This window comes from Nannobrachium achirus (genome assembly GCF_963921795.1).
Source record: "Nannobrachium achirus genome assembly, chromosome: 18".
In the NCBI taxonomy this organism is placed as follows: domain Eukaryota; kingdom Metazoa; phylum Chordata; class Actinopteri; order Myctophiformes; family Myctophidae; genus Nannobrachium; species Nannobrachium achirus.
In genome coordinates this window covers 25,678,816-25,704,680 of record NC_137825.1, presented here as the reverse complement: position 1 = coordinate 25,704,680, position 25,865 = coordinate 25,678,816, and the positions used below count along the sequence as shown (strand labels likewise).

The 25,865-nt window shown below is 45.0% G+C and overlaps 1 protein-coding gene across 1 annotated transcript in view; it reads right to left on the bottom strand.

The window, feature by feature from the left end:
- The window catches only part of cacna1g (calcium channel, voltage-dependent, T type, alpha 1G subunit), a gene marked incomplete at both ends in the record, with an annotated part of 367,943 nt that overhangs the window by 54,759 nt on the left and 287,319 nt on the right, over nucleotides 1–25,865 (bottom strand). The window contains 5 exons of the mRNA XM_080747312.1: nucleotides 14,469–14,519; nucleotides 16,741–16,933; nucleotides 18,425–18,514; nucleotides 19,084–19,209; nucleotides 20,463–20,589. Coding sequence (XP_080603438.1) covers nucleotides 14,469–14,519; nucleotides 16,741–16,933; nucleotides 18,425–18,514; nucleotides 19,084–19,209; nucleotides 20,463–20,589 — 587 coding nt within the window. The remainder of the gene's footprint in view (nucleotides 1–14,468; nucleotides 14,520–16,740; nucleotides 16,934–18,424; nucleotides 18,515–19,083; nucleotides 19,210–20,462; nucleotides 20,590–25,865) is intronic.

The window sequence follows — 25,865 nt, the reverse complement described above, 5'->3', positions numbered from 1 at the left end:
GAGAGAATATCACTTCCGAATTCTGCGGAACGGCACTTCCTTGAAGAATTGACTAGTGGAAAAGTACAGGCTCATGCCAGGACCCAAACGGCAAAGTTAAGTCAAACTGTTTTAAAACACATTTGGCTCTCCAGGGCTACTTGAAGCCAGCAAACACTGAGTCAAAACAAACAACAACCATCAAAAGGAACAGTAAAAAGGATAAAGGAATTAAAAAATAAAGATACAGCTGGATTTCCCAAATGCTCTGCTGCCTCGCTTTGACAAAAAAGAAGAAGAACAGGAGACAACCATACGGAAAGAGAAATGAAGGTAAAAGATGAGCAGCAGGGCACATTGAGGAGTCCAGAAGAAAAGAGGCAAAGAAATAAGAAACCATGACATCATATAAAAATGACTGGGCATGATGATTAGGGCTGGGCAATTAACCCAAAATATATTGAAACCGACATTTAGAATTTTTGTATTTCTTATATATCAACAAATTGACACAAACAAATTGAATAGATTTTTGAAAAATTGACTACATCGATTAGCCTGATTAAGCTCTGTATTATAGTTCGTTATAGCGATAATACCCAATCTACAAGCTCAATATGTGTAGCTCACAACACATTGCGAACTTGTAGATCTGCTATTTTCACAATATATTATTTTAAATAATCACTCATTCATCGGAATTCGAGGCAAAGGAATCTTATTGCCCAGCCCTAATGATACTCTCTCTCGCGCGTTCACACACGTTCTCACTCACACACACGCACGCACACACACACACACACACACACACACATCACACACATTGTGCTGGTTCACACGGTAGACTTACACACCTCTTTCTGAGTCTTATTTGAGCAGGATGTAGTGACTGAAATGGAGGGGGGCGGGGCTGAATGGTGAAGGCAAGCGACTGGATAGTGTGAGTGGAAAGGCGGGGACCACAGGAATAGCGATGATGGGCGCATATTAACAAATTACAGGCCGATGAAAAGCTTTTTTTTTTTTTAACAACGTAATGGTAAAACATAGAACACATTTTCCCCCTATGTTTTCATCTCAGTGGTTCTCAACCAGTGGTCCCTGAGGGGGTTCCAGGTGGTCCCCAGCTAAATAACAGAGAGTTGGTAACAAATGGACCCTTATAGAGTAGATATTTAATGCTTGAGAGTGTAAAATGAAACCATTTGGTTTCATTTTACACTGTAAAGAGTTAAAATATTGTTAAACATCTGCATCACTTAATTTACAAGAAGTCTACTCAACTAGAGAATGTAGAAGAATTGTTTTTTTGATCAACGTTTGCCTGTTCTCTCTCCTATGGTACCACATCACCTCCACATCTCTTATCACCGTTGTCATAGGCTCAGTAGTCTGACTACTACCAGGAGCTGGTAGATCCGTTATCACCCTTGGTCTTGTCATTGCAATGCGCATGCGCCAACACACGTTCAGAGAAATAAAAAAAAAGGTCCCACCCACGCTGGGATTTGAGACTATCAGGTTGACATGATGACAACGGTGATAACATACCCATCCCAAGGGATGACAACGGGGATATCGGCTGACATCACTGTCTACAGCATGGAATTGTGGACAAAGGTTTTGGCTAAATCTCATCACATGGTGGTCCGTGGCTCAAAAGCAGAATAAATAACGGACCTTGATATGAAAAGGGTTGAAAACCACTGACATACAGTATGTCATAGTCTCTATCAGCTGTAACGTTCCTAGTTCCGCTGCTACTCTGGCAACCTGGTACACCGAGGTTTGACTACAGTACATGCCTGTTTGATCTGCCACCTGGGCAGCCTTGTGCACTTTGCCGTGCTGGCATGGCAACTGGGGCCACGTCCAAGGTACACTGGACACAATACAAGCACTCACGTGCTGAAGGATACGGAGGGACACAGTAGAATGGCCAACATACACGCACACACACACATGCATGCTCGCACACACACGCACACGCACACGCACACGCACACGCACACGCACACACACACACACACACACACACGCACACACAGAGCACTATAATTGTGGACATCAACATTTTAGAATAGCGACTTTATGAATCTGACAAAACTCCAACACATAACCACAACCCGAAGTCTGTGCACGCGGTTTATCCAGTGTACAATGCAATTCAAAGAGACAATCTGCAACGGTGCTGTTGTTCCGCTCTCGACATTTCATGGCGTACGAAATATTTATGCAGGAACTCTCAAACCAGGAGCATCCATAATGAATGGCGGAGGATTCAATTCAAAATGTGTCGCATAATTAGTTGCATTGTTTGTAGGTGAGGGTAATTAATGTGAAACTGATTGAGATTAATTATGTGTTTGTTTATTTTTGTCGTGATTAAAGCAATTAATTACAGTACATGGCTTTCAGTGGAAAGTAATGAGATTCATTAATTATTATATTACTTTGGCAAAGTTGGTCATCCATCAGGAATCGGACACTCAATATGTTTTCACCTCGTAAATTAACTCTGTATCCTAAATGACAGTTTTCTTTCTTGAAATTTGTAATTTACAACAGCAGCAAACGTGATCCTAAAGTGACCTCGTGTGTGTGAGAAGTGAAATAGTCAACACCTCCCCCAAGCTCCAACACAAATATGTTATTAAGTTATTCCATGAAAAGTGTTGTTATTTCTGTGACTCATAGTCAGATAATGAGTTAACAATCCTCCCTCCTCAGCCACCCCCACCCCCACCAGGGGCGTCACAAGGGGGGGGGGGGGGGGACTGAGTTACTAGGGCCCAAGGTGGAGGGGCCTTAATTATGTTATACTTTAGCTATTGAAAAATAGCAGATGTACAAGCTCTGTGCTGTGAGCTTGTATATCTGCAATTTTTCAAAAGTTAAAGCACAAAATGTGAGTGAATTCTTGTACCCAGGGCCCAGAATTTGGTGTGACACCCCTGCCCCCACCCCACCAGAGACATGGCTGACAACTCCAGCATGTTTAAAAGGATGGCACGCAGCCACAACGATAAACGACATGATCTGTCTGCACTTCCCTGTCAGCAAGACGAATCTGCATCACATCACGGGACGGGCTTGCGTGATACACTGAGCTTATTGTGTCATAAATCGTAGTTTCTGCGCATGCAGACTCTGCTCTGTACAGTATCTTACGAAATAAAAGGGCCTGTGTTGGAGCACTGCGCGGTATGCGCCTCGCTGAAGAATGAGCGCAACATAAGAAATAAAGACGAGAATGGCTTTGCAAGAATTTGTCCAAGCTAGCGTCGGCAGACTGGGAGGACAGAGTTGTAAATCTTCCCATGCATTAATCACCATCCATCATGATATATTTGAGCCGCTCGTGAGGATCTATAAAAATGTCAAGTGAAGAAAAGTAAATTAAGATACAAATGTAACTGACGAAACACACTGTAAACAACTTGTAGTGGTACAGTAGACAGAGAGAATACACATAATTTGTTATTGATAACAGGTTAACACCTTTTAAACCGAAACAAACTGTGTCAATGCAATGCATGACATTGGCCTATAGGGCAGGGGTCTTCAACATTTTCAGACCAAGTACCCCTTAGTTGAGAGAGAGATGAAGCAGGGACCCCCACAACCTTTTCATACAGTAGATTCCATATAGTTTCATTGTTTGACAGCACAATCATTGTGTAGTTTGGATTCATGTCAATGTATGTTTTCAGATACGTATTTAACCACTTAAATCGTCAATACATAACTTGACATTTCGCTCTATACTTAGTCTGCTCTTTTTCCCCTCTACACCAAACGTCTTTGCCAAAAATAGCCGATCTATAAGCTCACGACGCCTAGCAGCGCGAGGCGTTGTGAGCTTATAGATCGGCTATTTTTGGCTAAAGTTCTCCTAATATGGACGCTAGGGTTCAATATACTATATTTATATAGTGCAGACAGCACTACTGACATCACAGACTCTGGCTCTGTTTCTTTACACCCACCGGCAATCCCCAAAGCACTTAAGAGAGACACACTGCCGACCCCAGAGGTATGTCATCAAATATTCATTACAGTATGTAAGGCATTTCACTTGACACTTGTTACCTATACACCTCATGAGATGAAACTTAAACACCTGATCTCGTATCAGTGAGACTCCCCGCCAATGGAGGTGAGGTGACACCCTCCCTCTCCATTTCTCCATTGTATTAGGTATTAGTGAATAATGTTTTTTAACAAAAAGTACTTTCTATTTCTAACAACTTAGTTCTTTTTCTTTTCTGTCGCCTCACAGCTAGAAGGTCTGTCGCCTCATACTGTAGCTAGAAGGTTCTGGGTTCGATTCCCGCCGGGGGACGCTGTGGGCGCTGGGGGGAGTGTTTCCTCCTCCGCGTCATCAGTGCCCACACCCTCAGTGGAGTTGGCAAAAGGCCCTTTCCTAGGGTAGATACCCTCACAAAAACATGCAGTAATCCTGGTTTCTATACTGCCTCCCCCTGGCCAGCCAGGGCTCCCCAGGCATGGCAGAGGGAGAGCAGAAACCAGGATTACAGGTTAGGCAATTGGCACTGGGTGAAAAGAATGGGTTACAAAATTAAGGTAAAAAACATTTTTATATAGTGATGGTGTTATGGATGTATCCTGTTTAACTGCAAGTCTGAGGAGCCCTGGCAAATACATTTCTCAATTCTTTTACTATGAAGTATTTCTAAGGTGTGACAATTAAGTATTTCTGATTCTGATTCTGTGGGTGGCTCTCTGTGATCCGTACCACGATGTGGCACACAAGCTCCACTCCGCGTCGCGGACCGGCATGTCGTGCAATGGGGCATAAATTAGGCATCGTGCCTCCCATGCCACCTCGTGCACTTTCTCAAAAAGAATGTCTCTGCCCTCTCACACTTCTCTCTCTCTCTCTTCCTAATGGCCTGGCATTATTAATTACTTTCACACAGAGGAGGAATATAAAGGAGTGAGGAGAAAGACGGGGGCGTAGGAGTTATGTAGATCCATCTCTGTTAGGGCTGACCCAGATAGAGCTGGGATTGGCATCAGCTGCCTGCTCTGTGCTTGTGTGAATGCGTGCGTGACTACGTGTATGTGTGCAAGCGTGCACGTTTCTGTGTGCTGAAGTGCACACAGAAACGTGCATGAAGTTAGTATTTCTGTGTGCGTGTGCGTGCGTGCGTGTGCGTGTGTGTGTGTGTGTGTGTGTGTGTGTGTGTGTGTGTGTCTGCATGTGTGTGCATGTGAGTGTAAGTATGTGTGTGTAAGTTAACATTTTGTGTGTGCAATGTGCATTGGATGGGATTTGTGTATGTACAAATAAATACATACTGTACGTGTGTGTGTGTGTGTGTGTGTGTGTGTGTGTGTGTGTGTGTGTGTGTGTGTGTGTGTGTGTGTGTGTGTGTGTGTGTGTGTGTGTGTGTGTGTGTGTGTGTGTGTGAGTGAGTGAGTGAGTGAGTGAGTGAGTGCGTGCGTGTGTGCGTGTTTTTAATGGGATTAGTGCATGTGCAAATTACTAAGTAAGTTAGTAAGTATTAAGTGAAAGTCAAATGTGTGTGCCTGTGCATGTTTGTGCACTGTGCACGCTTATTTGTTGTGTGTTTGTGGGGGTGTGCGCGTGCATGAGGATGAGTGTGTAAGTGATTACAGTAGATGAAGTAGGAGGACATGATAGGATTGTCCCAGTCTTGCATGTTGGCCCTGCACTGATAACACAGATTAGCAGCCAAACACAGGAAACAACTGTGTTTACCCGACTCAAGGCGACGAGGAATATTACATTTTCCACGGACAACAGAGACAGACATATTCCCCAGCCCAGTACAGTGGTGGAAAGTAACTTTAGTACAGTGCAGTACTGTGCTAATAATTCTGAGGTATTTTTTACTTTCTTCTGTATTTACAATTTTCAATACTTTTACTTCTAATCCACCACATCTCAGAGGCAAATATTGTACTTTTTACTCCACTACAATTCTTTTTTAGTTACTAGTTACTTTGCAGATGTAGATTATTATCATAAAACATACATTAACCAGTTCAGCCCTACGGTATATATATTTCGGCCATTTGAAAATAGACGATCTGCAATGTGTTGCATTGTGAGCTTGTACTGTAAATCTGCTATTTTCAAAGGATTTGTATGCATGTTGAACTTTAAATTGAACACATGTGTACTGCATTGTGATGCCAATTCTAAATTGCAGTATTGATACTTATAATTAAAGTGGGAGGGACACGAATCGACGTTTAACGTTGTGATACAGTAGATCACGTGGTCTCTCTGTAAACACTCTGAAACAGTCAGAGAGCAGAGAGAGAGATCCCGGCTGACTCGGCCTGCACTGACCACCAGGAAATTGAGGAAGTAGCCTCAACTTAAAATGTATTTTAATTGTAAATCTGCACATATAAAATATATGTACCCAATCGAATATCTTAGTTACATAGATATCGTCCACATAAACTAGTTTGTTAATTATCAAAATCGCTTGGTCACAGTACTTTCTTCCATGACTGAGTGAGTGCCCTGGCCTGCATCTGCTCTCGACTCAATTATTTGTGGGGTTTGCAGTGTTTTAGTTGTCAGGGGACAACGAGCGGTGATGTACCGAGTTAAAAGCTCCCACTTAAACCCTGATTGATTAATGATGTATGGGCTCCTCATTAAAAGCGCTGTTGTCGCCTCGCTTTGTTCGTGCTTTCGGCCTGTTTTCAGTTTGTTGGATAGAAATTGGTGAGTGGGCTGTTTATTCAACGTCTGCTGCTAGACTGCGTGTGCCAGATATTTGTGTTACATGTATATTTTAAAGTTGTTTATTTAATTAGTTTGGGCTGCACGAAGCCAGGGTGAAACTTTATAACGAGGATGTCTGCTCCTCCTCCTGTGCATACTGTATACACTATGCATGCACGTATGCATATGTATGTATGCATGTATGCATATTTTTGCACTGACCTTTTTTCCACTGACTTTTTTTCCTCTGGCTTTTGTTTTTCTGTGTAACTTATGTCCAACCATAGTATCACGTACAGTATCTGCTGCTATCCTTTATCTTACCTCAGGTGTTATGTGTAAATATGCAGATAATTGGTTTGTTTTCTTTGATTGATCCATCTTCCCCCTTGTTATTTTTTTCTTATGGAAATAACACAAAATTATATTTTTACTTCTGTAAACCAGTGACGTGGCAATAAAGCTTTGTGGGCACTCACATCTAGAGTACACACCCATATATGGGCATGTTGACATAACTGTGCTGTAGGGGGGCAAGCTTAACCAATCCTCAAGCTCGCACCACTCTTCCATTGAACTCAATGGACTTTCGGGGTTTTGGAATTCCATAAAAGGTTACAGATAAAGTCCATTGAACTAAATGGACTTTTGGAGTCAAAAAAGGTTACAGAAGAAATCCATTGAAAAGATTATGTTATCCTTTAGCCCAAATGTCTGACTGTAAATCTTGCTGTTTGCATTTCTGTCTAATAAAGTATTCACCCAATCAATGTTGTTTACAACGGCTGCAGTCATACTGGATGCGTCAATTGGACACGTCATAAACTTTGTTGCAGAGCTTGGTTCTATTTCGGAGCATCGACACGTGGCACAGACAGACCTTAGAAAATTTGTTGCAATGCAGTTTTATTTCAAACGTTGTTTTTAATGCGCATCAGTGACGCCCTCAGTGTGTCCCAGCGCTTTAAGTATTTAAAACCTTTCCTATTTTAGCAGCAGGGGGGACCCCCTGAAACGCCCTCAAGGACCCCTGGGGGTCCCCAGACGCCACTTTGAGAACCAGCGCTTCATCACACTCACACAAAAGAAACGCTCTGCGGCGCAGAGATAGAGAACACTGGTTCTATCTGGCAGCTTTTCATAAATCCTTCCCTCGGCGGATAGCCTCGCCAGACGCACACCGCATGGTTTATACTCTCTGAAGCGTTGCTGACGCGCCATTCCTCTCTGTCTCTGTCTGTCTAGTGGACCTGCACCTCCCTGGCCACTCCATTCCTCTCTGTCTCTGTCTGTCTAGTGGACCTGCACCTCCCTGGCCACTCCATTCCTCTCCTCCTCTCACTCCCCGAGTCCCTCCACACCTGCTCCTCCTTCCTCCCCGTCACTCGGCTCTGAAAATGCACACTGTTGAAATGATAATATAAACAGTAGCCTACTTATGTACACAGATCCACGTTTTCATTTCATTTGTCTGCACCTTCGTCCTCCACTTTAACCCCAAACAATATATCGACTAGACTGTCCTGGAATTAATTGTGCAACTTCATGGACCCCAGAGGATGGCTTCTACTGATTTTAGTGACAAAATGGCCTTTCATATGGCAAAGATTAAGCCAAAATTCCCGCTGGCACACAACATCTCATAAAGAGCAGATAGCTATATGAAACTTGAACGCATTCGTGCTCCCCGGAATGTTGGCCCCTGACAGATTTTGCTATAGCGCCAACCTGTTCTCAAAATCGAATGAGTGGAAAAAAAAACTCTCCTTTGCACACAAGACACCACCTCATACTTTTGAAACTAGCTGAGGGCATGCACGCTCCCTAGAACTCAGCAGATTTTGGCTGCCAAAATGCATTTTTTTCCATTATCGTCGTACTTTATTTAATTTCATTTTAACTGAAAGCTTTTGCTGTTGTGTCCAACACTTCCTTCGGGTAATATACAACGTATACACTTTTCCCTTTCATCCCCTTCGCAAATCACTTTGGTCCGTTGTATATATAGCTAGCTGGCCGTCTAGACTCTCAGTCATGTTTTTACTTTATTTTCCCCCCCAATCGAAGCCCCATTTTCATGCTGTCCGCAACTCAGCCGCTGTCTGTGCTTTGCTGCCCCTGGCCTGACGTCTAGTCCTCTCCTCTGCTCTATCATCTTCCTTTCTACTCTAATGTGCCTCCTCCATCATGAACTCTCCTGGCTTTGTTCCTCTAGCCTTCACAAATGACTGCCTTTCTACAGTGCACGTTACAGATAAGAGCTCATACACATAAACACTCTCTCTCTCTCTTACACATCTCCTCTCACCACTGACATCAATAACACGATTATACAGTAACAAAATAGCACGCTGTGTGGTGGAGACAGATCTGGGGCCAGTCGGCCGTGTCCGCCTTTCTGTCTGTCGCACATGGAGTAGGCTGTGTAACAGATGGGAAAACCTGCAGCGATGATGTGTGCTTGTGTGGGCACACGGGTGTGTGTTTATCTGTCTGTTTGTCATGGTATATTTGTCAGATTATGTTGAAATGTTGAAATGTTTGCTCATGTTTGCATTATCTTTTTTGCTCTATTCATAGAGATGGCCTGGAGGGAGAAACAGGGTAGGCTACGCTGGTGTGTGTATTTGCTTTTTGATTGTGTAATGAACTGACTGTATTTGTTTGTATATTTGTATTATTTACGGTGTGGACCCCGGGAAGACTAGCTGCATGATTGCTACGGCACCAGCTAATGGGGATCCTTCATTAGCCGGTGGAATCTAATCAGCACCAAATGAACAGTATGGGCTGAATTGAACGTAGTGTCCATATATGGCCTGGACAACTTTGGTGTAACAGAGTCGATCTAATCAACATTGAATCATACCCGTACTCTCTCCAACATAAATAAACACGCAGTCAAGGAGTGTCGAAGTGGTAACGAGGGAGAAACAGTTCAAGGGGGGAGAGAGAGAGGGAGAGAGACAGACAGACATGGGTCGTGCTTCTTCACTCAGACAGTGACACAGACACAGGGATTTGGGCTAGAGAGCTGCTCCTGCATATTTTACAGCCTGCTCTGTGACCATCTGCTACCCCACACATGCATGCACGCACACACGCACACGCACGCACACACACAGGTCCAATAACAAGCTGGAGTTTTGTCTTCAGCTCATGCACCTCTCCCCAGTCTCCTGCTGTCATATCGTCAAACTTCATCAGCTCCCCATGGAAACAAGTTATCATGTAGCGCGCGTGTGCACGCGTGCATGCGTGTGCGCGCACACACACACACACACACACACACACACACACACACACACACACACACACACACACACACACACACACACACACACACACACACACACACACACACACACACACACACACACACACACACACACACCATGGGTGCCAACACAAACCAACGGGAGTGGTCAGCCCTGAGTAGATGTCGTCCAGCCCACTGTCACTGACCAAGAGCTTGGAGCCCCATCTGATATCTCCACGTAAGTGTTCAATCTGGGATGATCACAAATGACCATCATCCAGTATTATAGTCCAACCACACCAAACCCATGCCTTAATTTAAGCATACTAACAATACCCTACCAATTTATTGGAAGACCTGTGAGTGTCTTTTGAATGCTCCCGTGCGCAGATCTGACCGACTCCGAATATTCAGCGAGTTTTCAAAGGTACATGGAAAACTTTTTCATGGCAGTAAATGAGTTTTAACTAAAGCATAGTAACAGTGTTTAACATAACTATTATCATTCACACTAATTATATTTATTCCGTACTAATCTCACAGCATGACTGAACCATGTGACCATGCAGGTCATGTTGTCATTGTCAATGATAATCCTTACTTTTATAGTACGCCTCGATTGACTATGCTTACTGTACAAACACCCCTGCAAATATCCATGTTCTCACTGTCATGAAGAAAACGTGTACGTCCAAATAAGGCACTTTTTCAATGGATCCAACGTACCGATAGTTTATTATTTAGTCACAAGCTCTTAGATAATATTTAAATATTGATAAAACCCACAGACAGACATAATCCTGTACAACATGCCATCCATAATAAGTGCATTAAAAATAGCCAATCTACATAAGCTCACAACACGCCGCATTGCAATGCATTGTGAGCTTGTAGATCGTGGGTAAATTGTGGGTCCTGGACAAATAAATGATTGTGTTGATCCAGGAACAAGTGCTGTAGCTTGAACAGTGTACTTATCACTGGTTCTCCTCCTATCAGCTCCACAGTCTTGTTCTGTGGTCACTGTTTAACCGCTTTGTGTCTCAATAACAATAACAAACACCTTCCTTTTCGCAGAGGATCCACTGTTAGCTGCACGCTGGGCACCGAGGCGCGTCTAACAAACAAGCGACATGGTTTTCCACCTCCAACCAAACTAATTAAAACCCTCTATCAATGAAACAAGCCATTTGGAACATAAAAGGAGACCGCTGCCAGGAACGCTCTCGTGTGCCCACGAAACTGTGTAATTCGTTATGATGACTTTAGGATACTTTGGCCTCGGATGGCTGAAATTAGACTTCATAAAACAGCCTTGTTTCTAACACGCACGACAATACCGGAAAAGCCTTTATTTCAAATGTTACGGTGTAGTGGCACGTCCCATTGTTAGATGCACAGTGTTAATTGATCCATTTGTAACTCAAAAAGTCAAGGAGTTTACTGTGTATTCGCTTCCACTGAGACAACGACACAATGAACACAATTCAACCTGACCAGGCTAAGCTGCATTGACGTCTCTTATCACACATAACTGATAGCAACGGAGGGAAGAGGGAGAGGAGGAGCAAAGAGGATAAGAGAGTGATAGATCAAACTAGCAATAATGGAAACTGTACGGATAGGACTTATAGATGAAACATGATTCCATCTGTGTGGGAAAAAAAGGTAAAGGACCACACCAGTGTCAGTACATGTGTGTCTATTCGCAGCTTTTCAGCTATGTATACCATGCACATAACATGTTTTATGTTAATAGCTTTATTTCCAGATTTTGAACAAACCAATCAACATCAGGCTAAAAGTCACACACACACACACACACACACACACACACACACACACACACACACACACACACACACACACACACACACACACACACACACACACACACACACACACACACACACACACACACACACACACACACACACACCCACCATCACAATGACAAACAATTTGACAAACAGAAAATACCGTGGCAATAGTTAGTGTATTGGATTAACTATATCTCAAGCATGGTGGCTTTCATATTGCACTGACATGAACGGAAATCAATGGCTTCCTCACAAAGCAAAACAAAACAAAGAACAACCCAGGTGTTCAGTGGAGGTACAAGTTGAGTTAAAAACATATGGTTGGTGCTTCTAGGATAAAGGGGACTAAAGCTGGCCGCACACTAGCCGATAATCGGGCTATTTAATTACCCTCCCGACAATCGGGCTGCCACCGACTGAAACGGGCCCGACAATCGGGCATGAACGTCGTCTAGCGGGAGGTCTCACAGATCCACTCGGAGCCCAGCCGAGTGGCTCGGAGGACGATCGGGGGTAGCCCGACTCTTTTCAAACATGTTTGATATTTTCCTGGATCTGTACTGGTCTGGAAGACTGGAAGGGCAGCAGGGGACTGAGAGAAAATAGACACAAGTCTCTGAGCATACGTATGACTGAGTGACAGATCCATCTCTTTTTTTTTCTCTTCACCTCTCCCTCTGCCTCTCACTCACTCTCTCACACACACACACACACACACACACACACACACACACACACACACACACACACACACACACACACACACACGCCCGCCCGCACACAGACACACTTTTCATAGCGTCCGTCCGTCCATCAGGTTGTATCATGAATGATTGGGATTTAAATTAAAACTCAACGGCAGCGCATATCAAACAAACAGAAGAAAGACCGCGACCACCACACATCCCTTGCAAGTAGGTGGGACGTTCGCGAACGAATCGAGTATTTTGAACGACTCTTTGAAATGAACGATGGGATCCGGTTCGCAGTAGGGAGCCGTTCCTTTCTAATGAACAGTGGTGGGAAAATAGCCTACTGCAATCAATGTGGAAATACTCTGCCACAAGTAGAGGTTTTTGGAATGTTAATATACTTGAGTAAAAGTACAAACGTATTGGTATCATTCAACATTTAATTAATGTAGCCTACAGACTACAGAGTAGGCCTACCAATAGTAGAAAGTAGGCAGAATGTCCTGTTTCACAGATTTTCCAATGAATAAAATGTAGAAAAATCTTTTGAAAATAGCGGATCTACAAGCTCACAATGCAACAAATGGCAGGTATGTAGGCCTACCTATATATGGCAGAAATAAATGTATATAGGGTTGAAGTTATTTGTAATTATATCAAAATCTACAAAGTAACTAATGAGCCAGTCTTTTGAACGGCTCTTTGAAAGGAACGGATCCCAGTCAGAGATCCGGTTCACTTCAAAGAACCATAAATCCCATCTCTAGGAGTCAAAGAAGTACACGCCCATCCTGATCTACAAGCTTACAACGTGGCACGGGACAGACACAGTTTGGTCTTGGAGATCTTGTTCTGGGTGCGCTACACAGTCTAACGACTAATCATAAATCAGGCCCCATGAGAAGGACGGAGCGGCACTTTAGCGCAGGAGAGGGGATGTCAGAGTTGGATGTACATGAAACGTGAAAGTGAACTCATATCGTCAAAATAGGACACAACTTCCATATTGAAGCTTTTTTTTTCGTTGCGTGAGGCGGTGTTGTGTGTTGAGTCAGTGGATAACGTCATGTGTTTGTATGTGCGTGTGCGTGCGTGCGTGTTGCAAAGCACAGCTCTCAGAACAGCCCCGTGGCATCTTGTATTCATTATATTATGTATTATTGCTGTGTTTGTGTTCGAGCCCGACTCAATCGGGATAGAATCCTGTAGCGTGCGGAGCGCCCGACTGTTCAAAACGGCTAGTCTGAGGCTGTTTAGATTATCTGGTAAAATTATCTGAAAAAATTATCCTGTAGTGTTTAATTCTACCCGATTCAGTCGGGCCCGATTATCGGCTAGTGTATGGCCAGCTTTAAACTTGAAAAAAAGAGAATCGCTCAACTTTTTTCAAGAAACATGGTATGCCTTGGAAAATGGTTATTAGTAATGAGTGGTGGTCAATGGGCCCCAACATGCCAGCCCACCGGCATGGTCCTTTAACCAGTAAGGTCTGTTTCGTCTTTTTATCAGCAACAAAAGGCTGACATTCTCTGCTCCTCCCTGTCCCATTCTCTCTCTATCCCTGTCTGTAACGCTTGAAGACCGGCTATAGTTCTGGTGCTCGAACAACTACACACAACTCCACCGGACTGGAGTCAACTCCACCGGACTGGAGTCAACTCCAACGTGAGTGTTGTTTTTTTTTTTGAGAAACTGTATAGACAAAGGACAAAGGAGCCACGATTACAGTGAGCGACAACAGGGGGGGAGGGGTAAAAACAAACGAACAAAACCAAAAACAGGTGAAGGAGGGGGCATATACAGTAACAGCATGTCCAGCAGACTGAGGCCTGATGGGAGAGAGGCAGGGAGGGCGGGAACACGGGATGGGTACCCATACCTCTCGTGAACGTTGAGCTGTTTGGAACCCTACTGGCCACCAATGGGTGGGCGGTGGTGAAGGGGTGGTGGTTGGTGGACACACACGACAACATGCTGTATAGTACCTTTTAGAGTGCCTTCTGAGAGGGCCCAACTCACCCCCGGAACCATTATATCTACAGAGGAACGAGACCGGGTTAGTAGAGAAGGTGAGAAGCAGCAGCAGCAGAAAGGAAGAGAAGATGGATGGCGCTATTAGTGAGAGAAATAGAGATAGAGAGAGAGAGAGGGAGAGAGAGAGAGAGAGAGAGAGAGGTAGAGAGAGAGAGAGAGAGAGAGAGAGAGAGAGAGGTAGAGAAAGAGCGACGGGAAAGAGGGATGGAGTAAGGCTATAGAAGGAAGCGATGAGAGAATAACGTTGCTGTCGGGTGGAAACCTTGTATGTTCAAAACCTTCCTTTTGTGTTATTATTTAAAAAAATGATTTAAAATAGTGAAAATAGCTGATCTACAAGCACACAACGCCTCGCACCGCGGGGCATTGTGTGCCTGTAGATTGGCTATTTTCACTACTTTTGTGCAACACTTTTGTATGGTGAAGTAGGGCTTTAATTTAAGAAAAAAAACATACAAATTTGAAACTTGGAGATACAAGGTTTCTGCCCGACAGTGACGATAAGCTGTATGTGCTCCCGCTGCTGTGTCTTTCCAGTGATTCTGAGTCCAGTGGTCTTGATTAACATTGTTTCTGTAAAACTCCAACAACACAACGACCCTATATTCTACAACCTAAGTTACAACACCTATCAGGCAGTGGTTCTCAAACATGTTGAATTCAAGGACCCCCATAGCTCTGAGAGAGTACAAATGGAACCAAATGGACCTGTATTTCAAGGATCCTCTAAATACAGACCATTCAGCACCCCCTCAAGGAACCCTGAGGGTCCCTGCACCCCAGTTTGAGAACCACTGACCTTTTGAGTGAAAAAGATAAAGAGAGAAAAAAAACTTCAATTTTACTCTTTTTCTCACTCACCTTTTCCCACTACGACATCCATCCTTTCGGTTCTCAATCTGAATAACCATTAGTTAAGATCTATCGAAAAAGTAAAAATGGTTTCCGAGCAACAGAAAAATACCAAGCTTGGGGAGAGAAAAAAAGAATAAAAAACTAAGACAAACTTTTCAAAAAAAGAGAAAGAAACGGGTGAAATCAACTCGTGATTATGGAAGGGCTCGAGTGCGCTCGGGGGGGAAAAAAAGGTAACTCCTACTGTACCTGTGTTGCTTTTGTAAAAATCTCAGTGTGTGTGAATGCGAGAGAAAGCACGCATGTGTGTGCATGTGTGTGTGTGGGTGTGTGGGTGTGTGGGTGTGTGCATGTGTGTGTGTGTGTGTGAGTTTGGGTGTGGGAGTTGCTCTGTAGGGTCAAATACCCCCCTGGCGCATTGCCTCCTGGGAAAAAAAGGGAGAGAAAAAAAGAGGAACATCCACTTCTTCCATCTGTATTTCTCAAGAGAAGAACATACACATTTCCCGCTGTTTCCTCGTAATTATCTTACCCAGCAGGAAATCATCAGAAGAAGCCTTATCTGCTTTACGGCGAGCGCCGACAACATAACATAACATCCACTGCTCCTATCGGGAACATTTTTCAAAGGCACAGCTTGCCTTTGGAAAAAAGTAGGGGGAAAAAAAGGTCCCAAAAGAATTCCAATGCAAGAATTGGGCAAAGCTAAATATTTGGGGTGTAGGAGGCAGTGGAATAAATAGAAACCAAGTATAGTATCCGGCTGTATACTACTACTAAACCGCATGCAGAAGAGGAGAAGGGCTGGGGTGGGCCATCTATACGCGAGGAGTTCAACCCGATAACCGCTTTTAATTAAAAAATATATATATCTCGCCCTCCTCAAACCCCCCTCCTCTGGCTCTGTATGCACAAACCACTACCATGCAAGCCCCGCCCCCATCACCGGGCATGCTCCATCGGGCCGTCCCCAAGCGCGGCTGCCTACGACAGGCCAGGCAGGGCGACGGACAAGGGAGTGGGAGACAGGTAGGTGGGGGGGAGAGGGAAGGGGAAGGGGTTCTAAAAGTCTATAACGCCAGCGGTGGTCTGTCCTGGCTTTCGGGCCAAGACAACAGACCGCTGGGAGGGGTCTACGAGGGAGGGAGGGGGTCGATCGGAGGGAGGGAGGGGAGGTATACTCAAGGCGTATAGCGTCTACTATCGGGGGAGGGGGTGTGGGGGGGGGAGTCTACTGTAGCTCGCTCAAAGGGCTGCGTTCCTCCAGGCTTGGCGGTTCAGACCAACTTAAAGATTAAACAGGCTCAAATCAAGCAGGACTCAGAAAGATGTGGAAAGACTACCGACCAGCGAGCTCCTTCTCCTTACTCCGTCTCTTTTTCTCCATGCGCTTCAGTCTCTTCTCCTCCCTGATGCGGGCCTCCTCGGCCTCCTGCGAGCGCCGGCACTTGTGGAAGTTCTCCACCACCACACCCACGAACATGTTGAGCACGAAGAACGACACGATCAGCAGGAAGGAGATGAAGTAGAGCAGCATCCACGGGTTGTAGTTCATCTGAGGCTGCGGAGACAGAGTATTTACTCAGTGGTGGAGAGTAAAGCCCTTTGCACACAGGCGCGTTTATCCGCACGGATAAAACGCACAATTTCATTTTTTTTTAAAGAAAACAATGATTCTCTACGACCTCATGCACACCGGATCCGAATTAGCCGTGCGACGAGTGGCTGCGGCCGTGCGTTTTTTTCTCGATCGAACCCAGTTCGATTTGTGCGTCTTGTCGCATGCGGTAAAAAACTCATCACTCCTTTTATGACTCCTTTTGGGATCCGCAGCGCCGATTCCTCACAGCATTGCACACCAAATCCAATGCGTTTTATTCATGCAGCAAAAAAAAGAAAAAAACGCAACTGTCCTGTGTGCAAAGGGCTTAACTGTACATGCTCTCAAAGTACTACGCTTAAGATCAATCTTGCCAAAATAGCCGATCTACAAGTTCACAACGTGAGCCTGTAGATCTACTATTTTTGGCTTAAGTTCTCAGAATAAGGACACAAGAGTTCAAGTGGTTAATATAAAAAAGGAGAAAAATGTTTCTATCACACAAAGATATGGAGGACCCCCTGTTGTAACTCTGAGGACACCCTAGGGGTCCCGGACCCCCTGTTGAAGACCCCTGATTTAGGCCATTTGAAAATAGCCGATCTACAAGCTCACAATGCTCACAATGCGTCGATGTGACGTATTGTGAGCTTGAGAAAGTACTGTTACTTCCTCATTCTGTATAGCCCCATATAGAACCTCACCCGTCGCTGCGTCCTGTTGTGCTCCGAGATGAGGTCCTAGAAAGGTGGCCACCGGAATCTTGCGACAGCCTCCACATCACAGTTGGAAAACACACAAAACGAAATTTTGTCCAAAAAGTAACGGCAGTTCCGAGCTCCCAGACTGTAAAAACCTAACCTCGGTGCATAAAACTTGAACCGCGGCATGAAACAACCCCTTAAAATCGCTAGTTTTGTCAGCCGGTAATGTTTACAAGCCTGGAAGTTGCAGCCGGAATGGTAGCATTAGCGGCCCCTCTGGTCGAATGTCTGTTCGAATGCAGCGACGGTTGGGGCTACGTTCGACCAGAGGGGCCGCTAATGCTACCATTCCGGCTGCAACTTCCAGGCTTGTAAACATTACCGGCTGACAAAACTAGCGATTTTAAGGGGTTGTTTCATGCCGCGGTTCAAGTTTTATGCACCGAGGTTAAGTTTTTACAGTCTGTGAGCTCGGAACTGCCGTTACTTTTTGGACAAAATTTCGTTTTGTGTGTTTTCCAACTGTGATGTGGAGGCTGTCGCAAGATTCCGGTGGCCACCTTTCTAGGACCTCATCTCGGAGCACAACAGGACGCAGCGACGGGTGAGGTTCTATATGGGGCTACATTCTGTATAGCTAAAGCATGACCTGCCAAGGTGCTTTGATACGTTTAGGATCAGGATGTAATGCATGTGTGTGGGTTTGTGTGAACAACTGTGTGCTGCATTGCATGAGAGAAACGCTTACCTGCTGGTCGACGCCTACAGCGTCCAGTCCGTCATACATAATGTCCACCCATCCGTCCTTCGATGCCAGGACAAACAGAGACATCAAGGCCTGGCGTGGGAAATAGGACAGAGGAGGAAACAGCTGGTCAAAATCAGAACTAGGTTTGTAAAGAACATAACCTTCAACAACTTCTGCCAAAAGTTGGAAATGGTGTATCCCGTGTTCCAGTGGATCTAAACTGTTGCACATCACTCTTGAACAGCAAAGTGGGGCATACATTAAAAAAATTAATAACATACATTTGAATGTGAAATATGGAGATACAAGGTTCCTGCCCGACAACAACAATATACAAAAGATGGTAAAATAATATATTTTAGACACAGAGGGGCCAAAATCCCATATTACTAAACTCTATTGGTTCATTTAGACAGGACACTGTATATTATTAACAATATATAATGTAAGGTAAATACACCGGAGTTAACAAAGATGCTAAGTTACATCCGCAATCCCTACAAAAAAAATATATAAATCCAAGAACAGAGGTACAAAACAGGTCCCAAAGATGCAAAGTATATGTATTTAACGGTGAGACTTAAATAATTTGTACTTGGCTCATATTGCACCAAGACAATAGCAGCGTTTTAGATTGGATTAGAGTCCTGCGGCCTTACCTGTCCCAAGTTGTCAAAGTTGTACTTTTGCCTGGTCCACTTATAGCTGGCCAGCATACAGTCAGACTTATTGGTGATGTTCCTGACGTCCTCTCCTTGACACACAAAGAACTTCCCCTTGAACAGCTGGGGGGGAAACCATGCAACAAAAGCCACCCAGTTAAAGCTGCACTCAGTTTACAATGTCAATTTACAATTTAGACCAGGGGGAGGCATTATAGAGACCAGGATTACTGCATGTTTTTGTGAGGGTATCTACCCTAGGAGACACAGGGAGAACATGCAAACACAGAAAGGCCCTTTCGCCAACCCCACCTAGGGTGTGGGCGCTGATGACGCGGAGGAGAGAACACGCCCCCAGCGCCCACAGCGTCCCCCGGCGGGAATCAAAGCCAGGACCTTCTAGCTGTGAGGCGACAGCGCTACCAACCGTGCCCCCATAGTGTAGCTTTAATCCTGTTGCTTCCACAGTGACTCGCACTTTAAGGTAAATCTGCGCCGTAATGCACTGTACTCTTGGTAGACAAATTAGATTAGATTCACTTTATTATCTATTATCTAAGAGGTAATTGTGTGTAATAGTCACGCTGCACTGCTGGAACAAGAAGACAGAAGGGACATGGCGTTTCATGGTAGTTTATCGCAGAAGCCAGGCATATATAAGGATGATTTAATAGATTTTGAAGCAGTTATAGGTTAACTGCAGAAGAGGGCACACTATAAAAGCCCTTCCTCAAGTGGCAGCTTCCGATTGCTGCCCAGGCTTGACCATAACCATTAGCCTGACACATTCGTTAGACAGGGGGGGTCATTCAGACACAAACACGTCTGACACCCAAGGACACAGAGCCCATTAGTATAGCTTGGTCCTTGAACTGAAGCACTATTACGATGAGAACTCACACTGTACTGTGTCCTGGAGCGTGACTTACTATTATGAGAAAACTGCATAGAATAGCCTTTGTTCCCACCACATACTGTACTAATAACTAACTTAAACTCTTGCAGTGTAAGCTCTCTGGGTGTCTGCCTATAATATAGTGGACTTCCCAGTGCGGAAGTGAAGGATCACGGAAATATTGTCATTGTCGCTGGTCATTAGACTGCAACTTGGTCAGATGATGGTACAGTTTCCACGTCAGTCGGGGCCGTCACGGTTTTCTGGATTCCGGTCAAATACATATAACTCTAGGGATCCTTGACATTAAAAACTTTGAGCACCACAGATAAAGAAACATACGTTTTTTTCAGAAAACCATTGATGTAGAATAACCTTTTTTAAAGTATTTTTCAGGTCTTGATGGGTCTGTCTGCCTGTCTGCTTTCTACTCAGTGATCCCCCTCCACTAATACTGTTCCCAGACCTCCTCTCCTCTCACCTGGACTCCCAAGATGCCAAAGATGATGAAGAAGGCACAGCAGATGACCACGATGTTTCCGATGGGCTTCAGCGAGGACATCAGTGTCTCCACCACCAGCTTCAGACCCGGGGCTCTGCTAATCACACTGCAACACACAGCAACAAACAACCTTTGTTATAGTATAATGGACTGTATCCCCTGTGAATAGATAATAGCAAGAACACTCTGCCCTCTGTGTCTACATGAACTAACGCTAAAGCTAAATTTAAAGTTTTTATGTATGATGATGTGTCTGAGCTGTTTTTGTCCTTGTTTTGTTTTCTTTTTGTGTTTTGAATTCCAGACTTTTACTTGTAATAAAGTATTTCTGCATTGCAGTATAGATACTTCCCACCAGTGGGAACTACAGTTACAGTATGCACAGAGCTGATTGACAGTACAGTATACAACTTTGGCTTTATGGAGCATGCAAGCTGAAATGGATACACGCATGCATGCATGTATCCATTCACCCACAGATCCATCCATCCATCCATCTTCCGTGTTTCTCCCTCTCTTTCCTTGTTCTTTCACCACTCCAGCCGACCTCATCTTTCAACTCTCTCTTCTTTTATCACCACTAATCCATTCAACATTAACAACACCTCCTAAGAGTCTGTCGGCCATGTATCTGTCCAGCATCTGCAAACTCAGCTTCCAATGCTGCTGTAGGATATACTGGACATGCTTATGTCAATTCAAATGCACTCTGTCATCATCACCCCATCTATGTGTGTGTAAACATGCATGTTTCCATCTCTCTCTCTCTCTCTCTCTCTCTCTCTCTCTCTCTCTCTCTCTCTCCTCTCTCTCTCTACCCCTATCCTGCATTTTTTGCAGTGGAGGAAACAGACACATCTAATTAAGTCAATGGACTGACTAGGATGTTTAATTAGTAGCAGCATGGCACCAAGCCCTTCATCACAGCTGGGCCGGTTCAAGCAGAACACACACGCACGCACGCACACACGCACGCACGCACACGCACACACACACACACACACACACACAAGCTAATACACACTCAAACAGGTGCGCCATGCCTCCATGCCTTACACACACACACACACACACACACACACACACACACACACACACACACACACACACACACACACACACACACACACACACACACACACACACACACACACACACACACACACACACACACACACACACACACACACACACACACACACACACACACGGTATATGATCAAAAACTGAGCACGAGATTGTGTAGTCACATGAAAAAGCAGCAAAAAGATAAGCACCAAATCCGACAGACAGACAGACAAAAAGAGCTGGAGGCTCTTATTTTTCTCTGTCTGCCTCTGTTGAGCCGTGCCATTGTCTTTGAGGTATGGATCGTAGCAATGACTGAAGGGAGAGTCGATAGCACATTACGGGACACGAGATAGCGGACAGCCTGGGCTAACCAAAGCTATAGGCCTACCGATCAATGCCACTGATCTGAGCTGGTGACTTGCCAGACATGTAGAAGCACCCCACTGCTTCACCTCATCCCTTATATTAGCATTTCACTGTCTGTCTTGTATAAATATCAAGGAAAAGTTACATCATTGGGCTATAGAGGGCAGTAGTGCTCAAGAGAGAGAGAGAGAGAGAGAGAGAGAGAGAGAGAGAGAGAGAGAGAGAGAGAGAGAGAGAGAGAGAGAGAGAGAGAGAGAGAGAGAGAGTTTGTGTGTGTGTGTGTGTGTGTGTGTGTGTGTGTGTGTGTGTGTGTGTGTGTGTGTGTGTGTGTGTGTGTGTGTGTGTGTGTGTGTGTGTGTGTGTGTGCGCGCGCATGCGCGTATGGTACAGTATGGAAATGTGTTTGAGATGTTTCTGGATGTTGCTGTTCGAAGCACTTGATTCCCTCACTGGTTTGCAGTCAGGGGGAAAAGAGGAAGCTGCTCCAACTAGTAACTACACTGAACATCCCTCCTGACTGACTCTGTGTCCATGAAATGCTTGCTACGCTATAGGCTGGACTTCTCGCCAGTGGCCGACCCGTTTCCACTGTCAGCGCATCAGTCCGTCTGCCGTTGTCCGTCTGGGTTTCTCTCTGACGCGGCTGTCTCTCTGCCTACTCATCTCTGACTCTGCCTGTCTGCCCTGCATTGTCTCTCTGTCACATTGTCTCTCTATCTCTCTCTCTCTCTCTCTCTCTCTCTCTCTCTCTCTCTCTCTGTATTTGTCTGGTTCTCCTGACATTCAGAGACAAAATGAGATGAGGGATGGAAAAAGATGAACGTCGGCTCGAGACAAGGCAAGTATGGGGCGAGAGGTGGGTGTGGCAAGCAGGCACGCGCACACATAGACATCAAAGGGGGGGCTTGAGCCCCTGCCCTTTTATCCGTCTATAAAAAGTGCCCTCTCCAGACCATGAATGCAGTTTTTACTGTGGTGAAAGAAATCCAAATGCCCCCTTTCCATGCCTTACCTGAAGGCAGCATTCAAGAGAATTGCCTTGCCCAAACTCTCCTAATGAAGCATCTTATGTTGAAAGAATTGCCTCTCTGTGTAGAAATCCATGCCAATACGCCACATCTCCAGTATTGACCTATTAGTCTTAGTTCAGTGTGGTATCAAGCACCAAAAATAGCCAACCTCCAAGCTCACAACGCGTTGCGTTGTACGCGTTGTGAGCTTGGAGGTCTGCTATTTTCGATATTTTCACCAAAAGGCACAAATTTCACCCCCTGCCTCTCTAACATTCTCTACGTGTCCCTGGTGGGGAGGCCATGGCGTTTCTTAACCACTCTTAAGCTGGCGTCCCTATATTGGGGGGGTGTAATTGAAGGCTACAATTTTTTCAAAAATGGTGAAAAGAGCAGATCGACAACTTCCCAGTGTGTCTCGTTGCGACAGACGAGTTGGCCAGGTCGCCGACTAGACGCTGGGCCGCACAAAGGGCGGCCCAGCTTCTAGTATGACAAATAGGGCTTAGTTAAGTCGGTTCACAGAGACATATTGTAAACTTATAGGCCTACACGCCTTACAATAAGATTGCCCCTCGCTTCCACTTTGCATTGTGAACACCTCCTTGCTTGCCCTACAGCGTGCCCTATCTGGGCTCCGCAGCGATAAATACACCTCGATGATTTACTACATGAAGGGCACCTTCTGTTCTGGGCTCTTCTCCAACGACTTTTTTTTAAAAACATGCTAACGAAAGAGCAATTACGGGAGAAACTTCCTTATACCTGTTTAAAAATCCAACCCTGTGCATAATTCCGTGCGGCACTCGTCAGCGTGTCCTCATTTCGTCGTCTGTACAAAGGCGCGGGAAAACGCTGCACCTGCACTCCCCCCCCCTTCAACCCCCCCCCCCCCCCCCCCAAACCCCCCAGCCACCTGTATTGTGTTGCTCAGCCTGAGGAAGGGGAACAACAAGTAGGGCGATGCGCGCCAGACTTGTTCCCACAACACAGACGCTGCCGGTTGTGTAATTTAACGAAGGAGAGAGAAACAGAGATAAAAAAGGGAGTCGGAGGGAGAGAGAGAGAAAGAGAGAGAGAGAGAGAGAGAGGGAGAGAGAGAGACAAAGTAGGGAATGCAAAATGAGGTAGATGCGGTCAACCTCAGTCTACCTTTATTAGTTTGTTTGTTTATTTCTTTATATTTTATTCCGACTCATTGTCCATTCAAATTAACTATAACAATCTCATTTCGCCGTACGAATCCATCCCATAACCCTTCCTTTGTCTCTCTCTCTCTCTCATCATCCCGCGCTCTCCTCGTCAGCCGTCAAACTGTTACAGCCTTATGTACAGTAGCCACGACACGTGACAGCACTAAGTGACTGTAAACAAACAAGTGACTGCATGAGTCCCCCCCATACACACACCCACACCCACACCCACACCCACACACACCCACACCCACACACACACACACACACACACACACACACACACACACACACACACACACACCAAAGTCACACAGATACAACCAACGTGTGGAAGAATGGTAATTATGCTGTGTGAGATAACGAGGCACCTTGAAGCATTGGGGGGGCGGGGTGGAGCGCAGACGGAAGGAAGGAAAGCTTGTACATGCCAGCAGCGGTTCGGGGCTCAGGGCACCCCGATGCATAATTTATTCACCCACAAATTACTTCTTACTTTCACTCCAGCACCTTTTATCTGTGCCATATTTTATTACTTCTTTGACCTTTAACATACAATAATAGTATATAGGCCCCACTATAATTTTTATTTGAAACTTAATTAATTTCTTGCATGTAATCTGGCACAAACAGGGCCTTTAAGTTGCGTCATGACCAAAGGAATCCAGGGGGGGAAAATATATTGTATAATTAATTAATGTATTTGTCAGATACATGTACTGTAATTGAAATGTGTTCTCCGCCTTTAACCCATCTCTTGGAGCGGTGAGCTGCAGCCGTGCTGCGCTCGGGAATCAGTTATGGTGATCAACCCCCCCAATCCAACCCTTGATGCTGAGAGCCAAGCAGGGAGGCATTGGGTCCCATTTAGACATTCTTTGGTATGACCCTACAGGGGAATCGAACCCCGACCTCCCAGTCTCAGGACGGACACTCTAACCACAAGGCCACTGAGCTGGTCAGAAAATCTGATCCATCCATAGCCTACTGGGATTGTGTGTGCAAAGTTTCCCGCTGATAGCTCCAGCAGTACATGTCATGCAAAACGGCCGCTCCACCAAACTTTGAAAGTCAATCGCAGTCAATCGGAATAGAATCCCCAAAATCTGACAGATACATCTTGATCACATGACTACAGAGATAATGTGTTCCAATTTGAGTGAGGTTTAGGTCAAAATGGAAGGAATAGTAGCAAATACAGCATCAAGAGAAGCAAAACGTGAATAGTACCACCGTGGGACCGATTTGAAAAAAAAAAATCTTTCTTGGCCTAGTGGGTTTTAGGGCAATTTCCTGTAAACTTTGGAAACCAATCATAGTCAATCAGCGTGTAATATGAAAAATCGGACAGATCCAACTTCATCAAATGACTAGAGACGTGTACAGATTGGTGTGATGTGTGGACAAAATCTGTAGGAGTAATACCAGGCAAATATGAAATATTTGGGGCAGAGGTTCTCCTTTGGCCTCCAAGGAGAATGCGTGTACAGTTTCACATTGATCAATTCGATGTGAAACGGTGCCGGAGATTAGCTGTACACAGACGGACGGACACATAGACCTACGGACACATGGACAGGGGCATGGACTTCGGCCTGGCAGAGACAATAACTTTGTACTTGACCTTTAACTCACAGTGCCGGATAAAGACTTTGTTGTAAGACCTGCTTTGTGCCAGAACGTTTTTCGTCATCCGGGGGTTGCCCCAGACTGTACTATACATACCAGGCCCCTCCTATTTT